The sequence below is a fragment of the Vigna unguiculata genome, chromosome 1 (assembly GCF_004118075.2).
Source record: "Vigna unguiculata cultivar IT97K-499-35 chromosome 1, ASM411807v1, whole genome shotgun sequence".
NCBI classification, from domain to species: domain Eukaryota; kingdom Viridiplantae; phylum Streptophyta; class Magnoliopsida; order Fabales; family Fabaceae; genus Vigna; species Vigna unguiculata.
In genome coordinates this window covers 31,232,826-31,250,913 of record NC_040279.1, presented here as the reverse complement: position 1 = coordinate 31,250,913, position 18,088 = coordinate 31,232,826, and the positions used below count along the sequence as shown (strand labels likewise).

Below are 18,088 nucleotides of genomic sequence, written 5' to 3'. Positions count from 1 at the left end.
CAACCACAAGAAGAACTTGAAGAGAAGATCTTGTAATTCAAAGAACCTATGACAAAATCAAGGGTCAAAAAATTAGTAAAACATATTTCTGTGAAGCTTATTATGCTCCAAGGAACTAGGAATTCAAGGGATATAAAGATCATGGCTTGGAGATTTGAAGAATAGTTCTTAGGAAAATTAGTTTATGTTTCTATGTTTTTGGGCTTTAGTCTTTCGTTTAAAAGTTAGCTTATTTTATGTTTTTGGGCTTGGACTTTCATTTAGAGTTTTTAGGTTTTCTTAAACTTATTTGCCTATACATAATAGAGGGATACCAAAAGCTTATGTAAACATTTTTAATCATATATTGAATTTTATTTCATTAAAGATATGTTTTTGGCTTAGGCCTCAAGTTCTTATCAAAGATTGTCATCTTTGTGATAAATCTTCCGTGACTTATCAATCTTATTGATTGTAAGGTCTCTATTATGGGTTTTTATCAAAGAATGACTCCTTTGTGGCAAATTTTTCTTTACTTATTAATCTGCTAGATTGTGATGTATATCACTGTATATTTCAATGTTCTTTATCTTATTTTCTTCTTTATATTTCAGAAGAAATTTAAAATAAGAAATGAATGATCATAGTCTTTCCTAAATAAGATTGTATGACTTAGATGTGTTGCAGGTGACTCTTTAATCTTTGATGCCTAGCTATATTTCATTAATACCTTATCATTTTAGCATTATCTAAAAATTAAAAGTCAAAATTATTATAAATGAATGCACAAATTTAATCATTCTTAATTGTAAAATATTGTTCTATTGTGTATTTAATTATTTTCTAAAATTAAATTAAAAACATTAAAAATAAAATATTCCTAGTTATATTTTTGGTATATGAAATCCTTATTTTTTAAAAACATTAACATAATTAAATGAATGTTGAATTCAAATGCAAAAATAAAAGACTAAACACAAAAATTATTAAAATTCATCAATCATATTTGTTGGCATTAAATAACTTCATGCTGAAAACAGAATACATTGATAACAAAATTGAGGACTTTTCAATAAATTCATTAATGTAAGTAAAGAAAACGGATCTCATTTAAAAGATGCATTAATTATATCTGTTAGAAATAAAACAACATTGTAAATTTAGATTAAATATGTAAACAGTAAATTACATTGTAACTTTTAAGTTAATGATAATTTAAATGAACAAACTACATTGAAAAATTCATCGCATAAAAGATATAAGAAAAGATATCCGATGCATAGATCATATATCATAGTATAAGGTTTTAAATTTAAAATTTTAATCTCTTAAAGAAATTTAAATTATAACCTATCAATATTAATATTGATAAGTTAAAATTATTGGTCAACGTATTTGTTAAAAAAACTCAAATAAATTTTATATATCGATTGGTTTTAATTGGGTTTTATTTTTTAAAATAAGTAATAATTAGGTTATTTGGGTTGGATTACACTTACACCATTAAATATATGTATTGCATGTTTTTTTAACCTTTTTATTTTAAGAAAAATTGAAAAAAAAATATTTATCATATGTCAATTAAGCGTCTTACCACATATGAAGTCATGATGTGAATCTTAATTTAGTTATTATATTTATTATTCTTATTCATTTTAATCTTTTTTTTTAAATTTAGCAATTTTTTCTTTAAATTAACACTAAATTTAACTTTTTTGTATAAATGTTATGATTATATTTTTATTAAATAATAAATAAAATCAAGAAAATACATAACACATATTTATCGTTGATTAAAAAAAAGACCTAATTTTATACATTTTAAAAAAGAATAATCCAATTTAAACAATAAAAATATAGAGAACCAAACAAATACCAAGCCAAAGAATGTTAATTTTAAGACATTATGTTTTAAATAAGTCACTAACTTAAAAAATAAAATTACTGTATACAAGTTATAATTACATTTAAATGAAAATAAAGAACTATGAAAGTATTGAATCGCATAAACCTTTTACATTATAAAACATACCAAAAAAGTGACTCGGCTTTATGAAGAAAACAAAAGTGAAGTCAAACATTTCCATTGAAAATATAAAAAGTAAATTAATTGAGTAAATGAAAAGAACAAGATCACATCCCTAAACAATATTATTTAAATATGGAACTAAAAATATAGCCATTAATATATATATTTTAATATATTTTTTTTCTTCTCACCTCACAGGCATTATATAAAGGCTTACACACACTCTGCTTCTGCAACATCACCTAGAAGCAAGATGGCAGCAACAAGATCTTCTCTGTGCATCTTTTTCGTTGTGGCTTTTATGTTCATCGCAACAACAGGTTCCAATCTTGTTTCACTTTTTAAATTTTTTCGGTGAAAATGACTGAGACTAACAAGTTTTATGCTTTGTTTTTGGTTTTCAATTGTTAGGTCAACACATTCCATGTATAATGGTTCAAGCACCATGTGCAAAAAACGAAGATTGCAATGCTCCATGCAAAGCGAACATGCCTCCAGACCTGTACTGTCCAGATACTAACATTTGCGACGATACTGCTTGCTGCTGTCGCCAAAATACACATTGCCCCACTCGTCAATTCTAAACTCTCACTATTTATCCATATTAATAAACTTATTTAAATTACTGCAACAACTCTATTTCACTCCTTTTCTTTAAATATAGACTCTAAATCTTACACCGTTATCATTTTTAAATATTTTTTTAATATATTTTAAACTATTAAAATGAGTGATAATTAATGTATTATAAAAATACAGTAAAAAAAATAGAAAAAAAATTCAGAAAAAAATCCAAATTTTATATGTTCTATCATACTTGATTTCCCCGCCAAAAAATAATCAACTATTAGTGGATATTTTAATTTCTTAGCCGGATGTTAATGTATACCACTTCATGTGATAATTCATATATTTGGTAAATTAAACAAATATTCTATATTCAAAATAAACAGTCATAGATAATTGTATAATATTAATGTGATAAAAAAATAGCGGTGGAACTTCAACAACTGTTTTAATATATATATATATATATATATATAAAAATATCAGCAAAAAAATTAACTGTATAGTTTTCATAACTTTGATAATTTTTATAATTTTCAGTTTATAACATTTTATTTGTGTCTTGAAAAATCAATCAATTTCAGACCAATATCTGAAAAAAGTTAAGCTACTTTAACAAAAACTATATTAATTATATTAATTTACTTAAATATATATAAAAAAAAATGGACGATGGCCCCTTTATCATGATAAAGATCCACCATTATATTATAGAAGAAGAAAAAATTCATTTGTATATTTTAATTATTTATATATGAATACTATGTTAATAACATTAGACACCGCTTAAGAAACTAGGATCATTAGAGTAAATTTTATATTATATAATAATGTTTATAAGAAAAAATTATTTTTAACAATACTGTTTTGATAACATTAAATGTACTTTATTGATAATTTTAAAATTTGTTTCACTTATAACATAATATTTAATTATAATTATAGATAACACTAACTTTATATTCTACCTATATAGTCAATAATGAGATCTTAATGATCCATTAAAAGCTTGGCAGTTTTAATCATAATATTCATTTATGTTATATAGTCGTTGTAGCCTATCATTTATAGAGTAATTATTCGTCATTACTTCACACAATAGTCATGTCTCACAAACTCGTAATAAAGGGTTCGAACAGAAAGTACAAAATAAAGGGCTCCATAGTTATTGTAGATAATTTTTTTTTAAATAAATTTTTTATTAGTTTACAAAAGTAGTTATATTTTAGAAAAAAAATGGTTAAATTTAAAAAATATCATTTAAAGAATAAAATTGATAAAATAAACATTTTTATTTAAAATATAATAATTAAAGGGTAAAATTTGAAATAAAATATGTATACCAAGGAATCCTCTTACTCTAATAGGTATGATGCATGAATATGATACTTATATCGGATACGACACATATACATCTATTATGAAAATAATAAGATATGATATGATACGTGATGTATGTATATTGAAAATTGTGTATATTAATTCTGAAAAATATAATAAATATATAATTGTTAATGTATGAATCCAAATTAAAATCATATGTATCAAAGTTGTTAACACAAAAAATAATAAATTATTATCATTATAAAAATATTATTAATTCATAAATAAGATACTTCATTGATAAGTATTGGTAAAGTATCCTAAAATATCGGACACGGATATTATGTCAAACATGGATACGTGTTGGACACGAATACATGACTCAGTGCATCATAATATAATAGTATAGATAATTGTCTATTTTATAATTAATAAATAATAAATAAAATTATTTAGGATGAACCTTTTAATATTTAATCTTCTAAAAGAAATCTTACGGGAATTCTTAATTTATTTTTATAAAATTTAAATCAGAGTATATATTATTATTAATTTGAATAATAATAATAATATATATATATATATATATATATTGGTTGTATTTTCAATCAAAAAGTTCAAATCATTTTTCATTATCACAATTAAATAATTATCTTTTTTTAATGCAAAAACAACTAACTTGATCATTATAATGGTGTGTTATTGTGAGGAATAAGTGGGACGGTCTTTAGAAAGGATGGCAAGAAGTGTAAATAACAAATTTTATTATCTCATATTCATTTATAAATCACAAATTTATCTTCATATTTATAGTATAAATTTTTGTCTCATTTTCATTCTCATCCAATAATAAGTATATATGTATCGATATTTCTACGTGTTTTTTGTTTTAATATTAATTAAATATTTTTTGTAAAAAAAAATAATAAATCAAAACAACAAAAAATATAATTTTATCAAATATTTCATATCAAAATGATATATTTTCATTTTTTTATTTAAAAAGAAAATACAATTGTATACATTTCAGATTAAAGTACCAAATAAGATTTCATAACAATTAAATATTTATTAATTTTGAAAACTTAAAAAAAAGGTTGATAAAATTAAAATTAAAATTAAAATTAAAATTATATAAGGAAAATAAATATTAAAATTTAGAAAGTTTTTTAATGTATATTTTCTTCCATTTTCTAAATTCTAATGAACTCTCTTTTTTATACATTAACCAAAATTATAATACACCACTTGAATAAAACCGCACAATATATTTGTGTACGGGTGCGAGTGGGTGTATCTGTACAGGTGAGCGTGGGTGCACGGACATGAGCGTGTGCGTGTTATAGATACTCTACTAGTTTAAATAGGGAGGACGGGATGAGCGGGATGAGTATTAGAATATGAGTGTGTGTCCGTGTGTTAGGGATACTTTAATAGTTTAAACGGGAACGAGATAAGCATTAGAACGGATATAAGAAAAATAGAAAATTAACTATGACGGTACAAATATATACATAATCATTCTCATCTCTATACCTAATTAAATAATTAAAAATTAAGTATTATCCATATTCATATCGAGCCAATAAAGAAATTTTAAAAAAAATAAAAACAAATTCGAATAATAGTCCAGAAAAACGAATATTTGAATAATATAAAAAAAACGAATTTATTTATGACCTGTGTGAAGTATCAAAACCTGGACCTGTATATAACGCAATAATTGGTAGATGGTACTTTATTTTAAACCTAATTCAATAATTAATTATAGAACATTATTTTTACAGTAAAATCCTTTTAAGTTGAAATTACGTCTTAATAAAATACACTATGGATTAGTAAACACTAACAAAATAACGAATAAAATATGTATGCTTATTTTATTAAATAGTATGTTTTAATAGAATAAAAATAATTATTATCAAATAGTACATCATAAAAAAAAGTCAAGTAAATATTCGTTTATTTATGAAAATATAACGAATGAATTAATTTTTAAGATAATATAGATCAATACTGACAATAAATAATCTAAAAATCGTAAAGTGGCTCTAGTCTTCATTGCCACAATATATTTACGAAGAAGGGCAGATACATCTTACACAATCGCCTCGTTTGAAGAAAGATCATCTTTCACCAGACGTACCTCCATCCTAGCAAACCCTGGCTGCACTCATCCTGACGTTAGATGCAATACATTATTAAATGAATTTCATTGCCATTTTTTTCCAATTTAGTTAGTTCCATTAATACAATTTCGTTTGCTTATATTTTCTTCTAATCAACACCACACAAATCCACCCAACACAATGACAAGGAAAGTAAGAACTAAAGATTTGTATATTAAAAACGAATAATAATTTATTAAGTACAGTTGCTGCTATGGGAACTAAAAACCAAAAGAAAAAGACATGATAATATATATCTACATATCAGAAATGTATCTAACGCGTCAAATAATAAGGCCAAACTCACATGCACTGGCCTTTCAAAAAGTATCGACAAAGATAGTAATCTCTTCTCAGATTTCAAAATTGTAGGCCCAATGCCCTTACTTTCCTTTCATTATCTGTCACTACTCCCCAGTAAAAGTGGTGGCATCTGTTCTGTCACGACAAGGAAAATCATCGAGTATATATTATCAACAGAGTTCTCTTTCACGTCTCAGCTATATTATTGCCACAATAATCCATCGCCCAGGAGCATCCGTACGTCAAAAGGGATATAAACACACGCTTCCAAACCAATCCAAATTTTTTTTTAAAGCATCCGCTCTTTTGGAAATAGCCCAAGGCGTAAGCCTTTTATACTGCAAACTATGAAAGGGCGTGCTTCACCTCAAGCACCTCCATTGCATGAAGTACTGATTGCGCCAGAAAAAAAAAAAATAGTGGGATTGCAGAGAAATCCTTTTTTGTCTGTGCAGTACACCGTTCGCGTTCTAATACTTCAGCTCAGATAGGTGACTGGGGCACGAGCTCAAGATGGATGGGACATTTCTCCCACAAACTGGGGAAGATTTTTGGCCAGTCCCAGTGGAAGAATTCTCAGTTTGTTGCATCTGCGAAGAGTTCACTGATGAACTAACCTTGCTCCCCTGGGAATTTGTCTTCAAGTTGGCTCCACTAGGTGGAACTCCTGCAACTGTATTACCAAGAGACTGGTTGTTATTGAATAGTTGTTGCCCTTGGAGTGGCATGGACGATATGTAATTTCCACCAAAAGATATTTGGGTCTGACCCTGCAATACTCTCCCTTGATCCTGGGAAAAACTTTGGAGAGTTGGGGCAGTAGAAGTTACGATACACGGGTTATGAACAAGAGAATCTGGTGCTGCTACACAGATTCTTGACTGGGAGCCTTTAATCGAACTTTTGCTCTGAGTTTGAGTTTGTGAATAAACTGGGGATGTAAAAAAATTTGCACCAATTGCAGCATTAGTTGACGAGGCTTTATAACGAGTCGTCACCGCAGGTTGCTGCTGTAGCATTCCATGCTGCTGTTGAAGATGAAGCAGTTGTGACGGCTGTTGAGACTTTGCAGCATTACTAGAAGGAGGCAAACTTGTGGTTGTTGCAGTTGAAGAAATGGAACGACTAGGCCAGTTTCCATTCATGGGAGATGATACTAAGTTAAGATTCTTTGCTGAATTATCAAAAACCAGGGTTGTTGGTCCGTTGGTCGATGGCTTCCCGGAAGTGGCTTTTTCATCATCACGGTGGGAAGAACTATCCCCACTGTTGCCTTCTATAATGGGATACATCTTTTGTTGAGTTGCATGAGATGCACTTGCAGCATGATATCCTTGCCATGCAATATCTGGCAGGCTCTGAAATATCACTGGGTTCTGTGCCATGGTTGAGAAGTTAAGATTTGAAGGAACACTTGTCCCATTATATGCAGCAAATGAGATTGCATGTGGCTGAGATGGAATATGCTCAAGTCCCCCCATCAAAGTCTGTTGCTGCTTGTCACCAAAATTTCCACTGTTGCCACCAACACTGTCTGATGTTGTAGATGGCGTTAAAGAAAGGCCCAGTGGCTGAACTGGAATAGGGAAGTTTTGCCCAAATCCATTCTTTTGGGAGTAAGCTGTTCCACTTGCAGCAAATGGAGAATTCTCTCCGGCTATCCCAGTCTCATGCTTGCGAAGATGAGACTGTGAGATGTGCTGCTTTTGTGACTGCTGAAGTTGCATAGTTGTGGAGGACAAAATATGGTTGTTGTTACCTTGCATTCCCTGTGACTGCTTATGGGATGATGATGAAACACTAGATGTGCTTCCATTAAGATAACTAGGTTGAACCAGTGGTTGGGAGTGAGGGTGCTGTTGTGGATACTGAAGTGGGTGGAAGATCTGAGAAGAGTACAAAGGCCCATTGAGAATAGGTGTTGACTGTGCAGGGCTTGCACCTCTGATAGCTGCAGATGGTCCAAGAGGAGTTGAAAAGGGGAATGGATACCCACTATTCGGAACTATTGTCATGTATGGAGTATCATTGGCTGCCAAATTTGGGTAGCTAAAGCTCATTGAAGCAGCAACTGCTGGCAGTGTTGGGCCACCAAGAGATACACCTGGGGAACTTTGGAATTTATTAGACAACGAAGCATTGCTAGCGTTGTTCACACCACCAGCTGGACTAGAACCGGGTATTACAGATGCTTGATGCTGGCCAGGAGGGATTAGAAAAGCAGGACCATGCTACATTCAAAGTTAAAACACATGACTTACAGAATAAAATAGCCAATTTTCTATTATCTGTATGGAAAATACTGGAAAACAAGATCATACCACTATATTAGCAGAAGACCCTGGATGTTGACCTTGCTGAAGCATAAGCTGCTTCGTTTGCGTCATATCCACTGGGTTGGCAGGACCAGAACTTTTTTTAATAGCAGCAACACTAAAATCACTAGTGGTAGCCCATCCCTTCTCCGGTGTAGCACTATGGCTGACGCCTGGTGACTGTTTATGAAACTGCTTCCCAACAACTACACTTTCAGCAGAATGGACTTTGCTGAGCTTTGTGTCACAAATAGAACCAGAGCCAATTGCGGACGGCAAAAGGGTATTCATCTTTGTACACTGTTGGTGCATGAAGATGTTCCGAGCAATGTAACCATGACTTGCACATCTCTTTGGTCGAGGTTGAGACAGCACAAAGTTCCCATGCTGTATGTTTGAATTATGTAGAAATATTAATAACACAGGTCCATATTACAGGAAGAATGTGAGAAGGTTGACACTTGCAAGAACAAAGAAAGGACTTAAACAACTACTACAACATCCAATTAGGTGAGAAATAAAATTACTTGAGGGGCTGTCAATAATCCTGTTGTTTTATCTGTGTTCACAGCTGTCCCCAAGGGCGGCACGTAACTGCAAATCATAGTTATTGTTCTTAGAAAAAAGCAAAGGCCACTATATTCACGAGAGACCAACCGTCAATTAAAATCAGATACGGATCAAAATGACGAAAAGAAAAAGAAAAATATATTGTGAAAAAAATGAATGGTCTAGTACCCGAGGGGAGAGAACCCGCTTGGCCTTTCGGATACAGCCACTGACAAAGACATTGAACTACATTGAGCTGAAGAAGTAAAGAAGGGTAAGAGACCTCTATTCAACAAGAAAGCAAAATCAGAGTTTGCATGTGGTGCTGTATGCGTAATCATATCAATAAAAGGATAAAGGAAAATCTCTCAACCTACCAGTTTTCTCCAGTTTGGCATTTGTAGCGGTAGTAGTTGGTTGTTCCTTATTCCTGCCCAGCTCTCCTAATTCATGGTTAGTCGCTAGGTCATGATGCCCATTTGGCTTCTCCAAATCAACTTTCATTTTCACCTCTTCAATTTCTCCTAGTGTTTTCTCCTTCTTACTCAAACTTTCAACCCTGTCTTCGACCTTATTACTGTCTTCATCCCTAGACAAATTATCCCATTCTGATGATAAGGTCACAGGAGGGGGAGCCTGTAATTGGAACAAAGGCATTCGTCTTCATACACTTAACAGCAATACGCAAAGGGAGATACAGTAATAAAAATGCAAAAGAGAAATATCCTCACCATTAGATCAATCTCAAACTTGGGTTTGTCATTGCCCTCCGGAAAGTCATCGCATGTCCTACTAAAATCCAGCAACAAGATAATGGATTCAATAATCACTTACCTAAATAAGAAAATCAAACAACAATAGAACAAAAGTTGGGTATTCTTTTCTATAATTTCAATTCTCACCTTATAGTAGAAACACAATCATGTTTGTCGAAAACCAACTTGGATTCTGATTTTCCATCTACAGCATCACCACATCCACAACCTGGACTCAAACTATCTTCCTCCGCATCTTGTTTTGGACCCTGGGAAGACTCAATTCCATCACCACCAGACGTCCTAGGCGACACGGACGATGGTTTCTCCGTTTTCGCAGGTTGCTGGCTTTCAATTACGACTGACTCGGGAATTGAATTGTTCGGAGGTAGAATGCAAAAAGAAGAACTGTTATCTTCCACTTTCTTCGTCTCTGCCAATAAAAACGCCAACGAAAAAGGTGAATGGAGAGGAGGGTGAGGAGAAGAGTAAAGGACAAGAGGAAAATTCTTTATCTGATTCGAAAATTCAACCCACCAACATCAATGGCAGGGTAAGACGAAAGTGCAGGGGAATCACTTGCTTTATCCTTCTGCGAAGAAGAATAATCATGGTTCTGGGAAGCTCGTAAACTGTACAGAAGCTCAGCTATCTCAATCTCGATGTCCTCCTGATTCGACGAGGACGGTCCAATCGCTTTCTGCAAAAAAACTCATCCTATCAATTTTGTTTAAAAAAAAGACAGATCGGGCAAATAAATATTACAGAAATGCAAAAGTATCTCAGACCATCTTCTTCGGAAGAGAAACATTGGAAGAAGAAGGTGACGCAGCTTCAGCACTCTGCTCCTCTACCCAACTGTGATGGGGTCTTTTCACAGAAGCTGAGAGAAGAAAAATCCAAAAAGCAAAAATCAGTGGTGTCAGAGAGAAAAACCAAATATAAAAAGAATCAAGACAAAAACCTGAACGAGTCCTCCTGGGCACTGTGGCTCCGATCATCACTTCGTCGATTACGTTCCGTCCCCGGTGGTTGTGATCAGATGCGGACGACGCCGTATTATTAGAATGCAACCGCGCGTCTTGTTCATTCCCCACACTCTCTTCCTCGGTGCTGTGAGAGTTGCTCCCTCTCCTCTTCTTCGTCCATTCCCTCTTACTGTTATTATCATCATCGTCATTATTATCCTTTAACCTCATCTCCTGCACCTCCTCTGTCGAAACAGACAAATCAGAGACGCGTCACGAAAATTAAGAAAAAAAAAGGAGAAAAAGACAATTCATACGAGAAGTGGGTCGGAGGGGGATGTTAGGGTGACGGCGTCTGGGGAAGGCGTTTGCGGACATAGAGGACGATCTTCCTCTGGTTCGATCCATGGCGGATTTGCGGTTTGTTGTTGTTGTTGTTGTTTTTGTGTCATGAAATGTAAGGAAAGCGGCGAAAAATCAGAACGGTCGAATAGGATGCGGCAGCGGAATCCCAGCAGAAGCGGCGGCGTAAGGGTCGGATTCCTTTGAGACCGAAAGGAGTGGTGATGTTTTCTGCTGAAAAAATGCTCCCACTTCCTTCTCCCTTTCTTTTCGCTTTCCTATCACCTTGCTTCTCTCCCCTTTCTTTCTCTTCTTCTGTCCCTTCCCTTCTCTAACCAAACTATACACTTCACTTCTCCCTCCTTCTTCTCTTTTCTTTTATCAAACTAAAATAATAATAATAATAATAATAATAAATCAATATTTTAATCAAATCATCTTATCTCTCTTCCATTTTTTTTTTTTTTATATATTTCGCTTTCACACTCACGCTCAAAACTCCTCGTCACTATAGAATACGGTTTCTCTCTCGATCGTGGCCGTTCATGGCTTGCCCATCGGACGGCTACGACCCTCATGGCTTGCCACTGCCTACATGGCACACACGTCCATGTCTGGTGGAATGTGATGTCAGCACTGCGCACTTTGCCATGTGTCAATTCATTATATCTTTTCTGTCAACTCACACGCGGTAAACTGGCGCGTGCTTCGAAAACGCCTGAGTGAAGATATTGCTGTGGGGTAGGGTACACGTGTCATTTTGTTGGAACCTGGAAGAAGTACGAAAATATCTTGTGGTATGCCACCGTAGATATTAAAAATATTTTGTATTTATTAATTTAAAACATAATCACGAATATGGTAACCGGTATTAATACTACTGTTGATTGTAGTTAATAAACTAATAATGAAATTTTTGGAACGTTTAGTTAATTTCTTTTTTACCCTTAATACTGTGTTTCTATATATTCTTTCACTTAAATTAAGGAAAACGTTTATATTTTTTATTTTGGTACAATGTTAAATAAAGTATTTATTAACTTTTTCATTTTTTCATCTCCCTCGACATATGTTAACAAAGATGAAAATAAGGATATAATTGAAAAAGGTTATATTATTTTAAAATTTAAAAAATAGCAGTTAAAAAGAAATACATTTTCCTGCTTAAACAATTATTGTGTAGGAAAGTATCATTCATTAATTATTTTCTGGCCCTACAAAAAGACCAACTGCCACACTCATTAAATTTTAGGATTTTCTTAAAGTGACATAGAAAATGACTTCGAGACAAACTAGGATTACTTGCTTCGGTTAGTGTAAATTTAAAATTATTAAGTTTTGAAGAGATAATTTAATTAAGAAACTGATATCATATATTGTTTAACTGACACTAAAAAAATTTCAATAAACGAAGTACAAAAATTATTAAAATGTTTATTTATTTAAAAGAAATACAAATAAACTAGTTCGTTAGTATTATTTTTAATGATATATCTTGCTTCTTTATAATCGATACTCTCATCTCATGATGAATATCTACTTTTATTTATTTATACTAAAAATCAATATCCATCCATTGAGTAGTTTTTAAATAAGAATAAACATAATAGTAAAGTATACTTAACATATTTAAAATTGAATATTATCTTATTGATAAATTTTGAAGTGAATTAGTAATGGCGCATTCATTCATATAAAAATTAGGTAATATTTGGTAGTTATTTTATAATTAGTTTTATCTAATAAGATGATTGTTCAGTCAAAAATATTATACTGGTAATATTAATAATAATAATAATAATAATAATAATAATAATAATAAAAATATGAAGATTGATCAAACCAAACAATTAATATAGGATAAAATTTTAATTAAATAAGGGATTAAAAAGAAAACACTCCAATTACATGAGGCAAATAAAACCATGTACGTTCTCGTCAAATAGATAAATTAATTAAGAATCTCTTAATCTTATAAACATAAAGATAATATAGTAAAGAAGATTGAAAACATACATACATGTTGTATTTATAGGTGGAAGACAATAAATAATAATAAATAGTAATAAATCTTATTCAAATAAAATAATAAATAGTTTATTCAAATAGAATAGTAATTTGTTTATTCAAATAAAATATTAAAAAGTAATAAATCTTATTCCAATAAAATTTATTGAAATAAAATAAAGTTAAAAAATTGTTTATTCATAAATAACATTTTATCTATAAAATTAATAGTTCATACAAATATATGAATGATACTAGGATTCTTTTTTATTTACATTATACTAAATATTTCCAACATGTTCTAGACGTAAATAATGTATGAAAACTGAAAAGGTGTGAATAACATGTCTTACTATGGTAAAATTGTATGTTTAGTAGTATTATTTTGTTATTTTATGAATCGAGTTGTTGCAATTAATGACCAGAAAGATATGAAACCTACCGAAGATAATAAAAATTCATGAAAATCATAATTTTTTTTTATCGACAATAAAAATCGAATAAATAAAGAAGTACTTGTGATACTTCAACCTTTTTAAAAAAAAACATATATGCATGTTATAATTATAATAGCATAAACCACTTTAGATCTCATAAAACCCTTATAACTCTTACAAAAAATTATCATATTTAATACACCTTTTGTAACTATTATTTATTATGCACTTGTAAATGATTTTAGAGTTAGTCTTTCACAGTATTGTTCGTATAATCATTGCGGTTTTCATTATGATTTCTGAGATCAAATTCTTTATTTGTTATTCCTGCATACCTGCATACAACTAACAAAAATAAAATACAATAGAGTAATAGACCTCTACCTTACACTAAGCTAAACTTGAGATATAAAGTTATTTTTGGATACTTGTGATAATGTTAATTTTTACCATTATCCAAGCTATATTTCATTAGCAAAATTATCTCTTCCAAAGCTTTTCACCTACTTAATCCTCAATTTTACCTAACTTTTGTAAATAAATACATTTTGGGTTACATTTATCTAAATATACCACTAATCCCCATTTTTTTGTGTCCTTTTTGTAGATGGGAAGCTTTGTCCAAAAATCCAGATTAATGAGTGACCCGGAATAGCAAGGAGAAGAAGAAAAATGTCAACAAGAAGCGCCTGGCGACACGAAGCAAGCGCCAGGCGAAACAGACCGCCAGTCAAGCGCCAGCCAGGCGCCCCTATTACGAACCGCCTGGCGGTAACTGGACACCGCCGGGCGGTAGCTGCTAGTTTTGCCCCCTGTTTGCTCGATATCGCCTGGCGGTGAGACCCTTCCGCCAGGCGCCAGTGTTCGCTGATGTGGCAAGTTGGCTCCTTTTCTTCTGTTTTCGCGAGGGGAAAAGGATCTTTGGCATTTTGGAGGCACGAAGAACACATTTGGAGAGCTTGGAGGAGTGTTAGGACTTGTGGGAACAGCTCCATCTTCCTCTTTGTATCTCTTTCTCTGCCATCTCTTCCATTTTTAAGCTTGAGCTCTCCATGGCAATGGAGAGCTAAACCCATTTTTGTTGGGGTTATATGTAGCCACGAAACTCTTGTGTAAATGCAAATGTTTTGATTATATATATGACTCTTTCATTAATTGCTAGTCTTCTTATTTCTTCACTTAAAGCTTGCATTGATTTAGCCATCTCTTGCGTGATTTTTGGTTCATGGGGTGTGAAAATATCTTTTGAAACCTAGATTTGGAATAAGAGAACTCAATGGAGCTTGTACCTAGGAATGGGGCTTGACCCATTGGTTGTCTTAAGCCTTTGTGCATAAAGCAAATTTGCTTATTAAGAGTTCAAGGAATTGACTTTTAATAAGGAAATTTAGGCTCAATCTATTAAGGAATTAGGGTTTGAGTAATATTGTGGGTTGACATTAGCATATTAATGAAGAGGATGTTAAATTGTAGTTGCATGAGAGCATAGTTGGTGAATTCTAACCCCGGCAATATCAAGTCATATCATTTCTAATCTTTTCCATTCACTAAGTGTCTTTAACTTCCAAAGTTCAATTTTAATTATTTATGCAAAGTTTAATTTCATACATTAAAACTCAAAATATGGATTTATTCGTTAGTTTAAATTAGTCACTAATTACGCAAATATTTAGTATACACGAGTCTCTTGGGAAACGATATCCCGATCTTACCGGTTACTACTTGCGCGACTTGGTACACTTGTCAAAGTCCTAACAACTTGCAATACAAGTTTTCGAATAATAAATCCTAATCAGAGTATGGGATTGCACTCATCACCTTATGTTGCTCACATAATGTGTTAGTCGCTCAAGCAACGTGGTATATAGCTCAAGCGACAAGTTGTAACTTTAGCAAGAGAGATGCTAAGACAATTTTCTTTCCTTTGAAAGCATATCATTCATGTGTTCTATAGTCAAGCAATATGTCTTGTGGCTTAAGTGTTGTGTTGGATATTTCACACATGGTTTAGGAGCTCAGGTGCTACGTTGGGCAATCAAGTTCTGAGTTAGCTACTCAAGCTACCAAAGGCAGTGAAATTTTTTTATGAAACTTGTTAAATTCTTCCAACAAGTGGATGTCACCCAAGTAATGAAGTGGTTGTTAGAGCAAGGAGAGAATGGAGAGGTTGTTGCTTTAGTTTATTTTTTCTTAAGTGATGGTTGTTGCTTTTGGATTCATTTTACTTGTGTCACTTAAGCGAAAATAGAGGTTAGTTGATGAGGTTATTGAACCGAGAGGAACTCACTTAAGTAACATTATGTTGAATCGATGATGTTATGCCTTGATGTTATGATGTCTCACTTGATAATACATCACGCTTTATGTTATAATGTCTTGATTATGTCATGCTTGATGTTTATATTAATGTTTATGATAATGGTACAATGGATAAAAGCATAGATTGATTATATATGTTTTAGATAAATGTATAATTGATGTTGAGATACATGATATGATGTATACATGTGATGTGCCAATTTGGATGATCCTTTTTGGGTGATACATCCTATTTGATCACTCATGTACATGAATATGAATTTGCTATAATAAAGTTTGATCCTAAATGAGTCACCTGATTTAGTGATTGCAAACCCTTTATGAGTAATTTAGGAATAATAAGGATGGTATCAAGTACTGGATGATAAATTCATAACTCATGCTGAGAGTATTTTGACATAGACAATATTTCAATTAGTGAGAAAAAGAAAAAGACTTACATATAAATTAATAGCAGGTATACATGTGACATACATTTTAAGAAAACATTACTGTTAATATATATTTCTACTATAATCATATTTAGTATAGGAATAATTTTTATACATGTGACACAGTAAAAGCGAAAATTCTTCCAAAAGTACATTTTGTTATGTATTTTTAATTTATTTTGTTTGAAAGATTTATATTTACATACATGTGTGTTATCATGGATATAGCTTTATGATGTGTTACAATATATTGTTTAATATTAGTAGTTAATATTACAAATCATCTTCTTTTAACTTGTTTATAGAAATTATAGGTTCATCATGGGGTTGCTTTGAGAAGTGAAGTCGCACATTTACATTGTGTTTAGATGAAGCATTTCAAAAATGTTGAGCAATTGAAATGCATTGTATTTGAATTACTTGCAATTAAATTTCCTTCATTTTCTAAATAATTTGTTTGGATAAATAAATTAAAATACCTTACATTTAAATTTCTTGTTTGGATAAAACAATTGAAATTCTTATGAGATAAAATTTTATTTTAACACTGTTTATTTTAGGTTTAATTAGTTTTTGTTCATGATAAAATTGGAAACGAGCTTGACGACCCAGATAGGCCAGGCCGACCCGACTACCCAGTTCGACCTGGTCTACCTGGGTCATTGGCCAAACTTAGCCCCACTAGGTCGTCGGACCTGCCTAACCTGTCTGGGTCGTTGGACCCGTTTGTCTAAACAAGCATGTCCGACTAGTTTGTGTCATTGGCTTGTCCGGCTCAACTAGGTCGTCGGGTCAGTCGGTACCGCCAGGTCGTTGGGCCGGTCTAGGTCGTCAGGCTGATCAGGCCCGTTTAGGTCATCAGGCCAATCGAGTAAATCTAGGTCATTCGATCACTCGAGCCCGCCTAGGTCATTAGGTCGGTCGAGCCTATCAAGGTGGTTAGGCTCGTCTAGTGGCTTGGCCGACGGGGTTATCGGGCACGCCTGATATTTTTGGGTCGTCAGGCCCCCCGACCCATTTGTGTCGTCGAGCCAACCCAATTCGTCTGGGTCGTCGAGTCCACTTGACTTGTTTTGCTCGTCGAATCGTCAGCCAGGTTCGTCGAGCCTGCCTTTGGATGAGGCCAAATTGACAACTCTACCTGAGAGTCTAGAGTTTGAGGTTGAGTGAGAAGAATTTCAAATTCTACTTATTTTGAGGGTATTTGAATTTCTACTAATTTAGTTAATTGAAATACCTCTAAAAATTACTTACATTTTAAATACTTTTTAATTTCTCTATCCAAAAAAAATATTTTATTAAAAAAATATAAATTTTTTAAAAAATAAATTATTTCGTTAAAATACTTCATCCAAGTAAATTCAAAATGCTACTACAAGGTACGCCAAGTTTGGCTTTCATTGATGAATGATTAATGTCCACTTTCAGCAACTCATGAGAGTGAGAGATCAATTGAACTTTGATAACGTAAAACCAATTATACAAAAGTGGATAATCTTATTCTTCAAACTTTGAATGCTCTCATTTGCCGCTGTTGAGTGTTGAATGTCCAATTCCGAATACCTAAACGTGATAAACACCACGGTTCTAACTTCA

General features: G+C 32.2%; 1 protein-coding gene across 3 annotated transcripts; it reads right to left on the bottom strand.

The window, feature by feature from the left end:
• Positions 1 to 6,220: 6,220 nt before the first annotated feature.
• Positions 6,221 to 11,653, bottom strand: LOC114174089 (protein TIME FOR COFFEE-like). 3 transcript variants are annotated; one of them, XM_028058843.1, is made up of 11 exons: positions 11,274 to 11,653; positions 10,953 to 11,201; positions 10,777 to 10,871; positions 10,526 to 10,688; positions 10,136 to 10,421; positions 9,965 to 10,025; positions 9,611 to 9,869; positions 9,423 to 9,516; positions 9,212 to 9,278; positions 8,691 to 9,071; positions 6,221 to 8,600 (listed from the first exon to the last, which is right to left on the bottom strand). In XM_028058843.1, the coding sequence occupies exons 1-11, from the start codon at positions 11,362 to 11,364 to the stop codon at positions 6,840 to 6,842; spliced, it is 3,507 nt and encodes a 1,168-aa protein (XP_027914644.1). In that variant the 5' UTR covers positions 11,365 to 11,653; the 3' UTR covers positions 6,221 to 6,839. The 3 variants fall into 3 exon arrangements, with proteins under 3 accessions (XP_027914644.1, XP_027914659.1, XP_027914651.1); XM_028058858.1 differs by having other exon boundaries at positions 9,423 to 9,489; XM_028058850.1 differs by having other exon boundaries at positions 9,965 to 10,022.
• Between the last annotated feature and the right edge of the window lie 6,435 nt (positions 11,654 to 18,088).

Coding starts and splice junctions, on each gene's coding strand:
- LOC114174089 (XM_028058843.1), bottom strand. CDS start 11,364: ATGGATCGAACCAGAGGAAGATCGTCCTCTATGTCCGCAAACGCCTTC. Junction 10,422..10,525: donor TTACCCTGCCATTGATGTTG/GTGGGTTGAATT, acceptor TTTTATTGGCAG/AGACGAAGAAAGTGGAAGAT. Junction 9,072..9,211: donor GATTATTGACAGCCCCTCAA/GTAATTTTATTT, acceptor TCAAACATACAG/CATGGGAACTTTGTGCTGTC.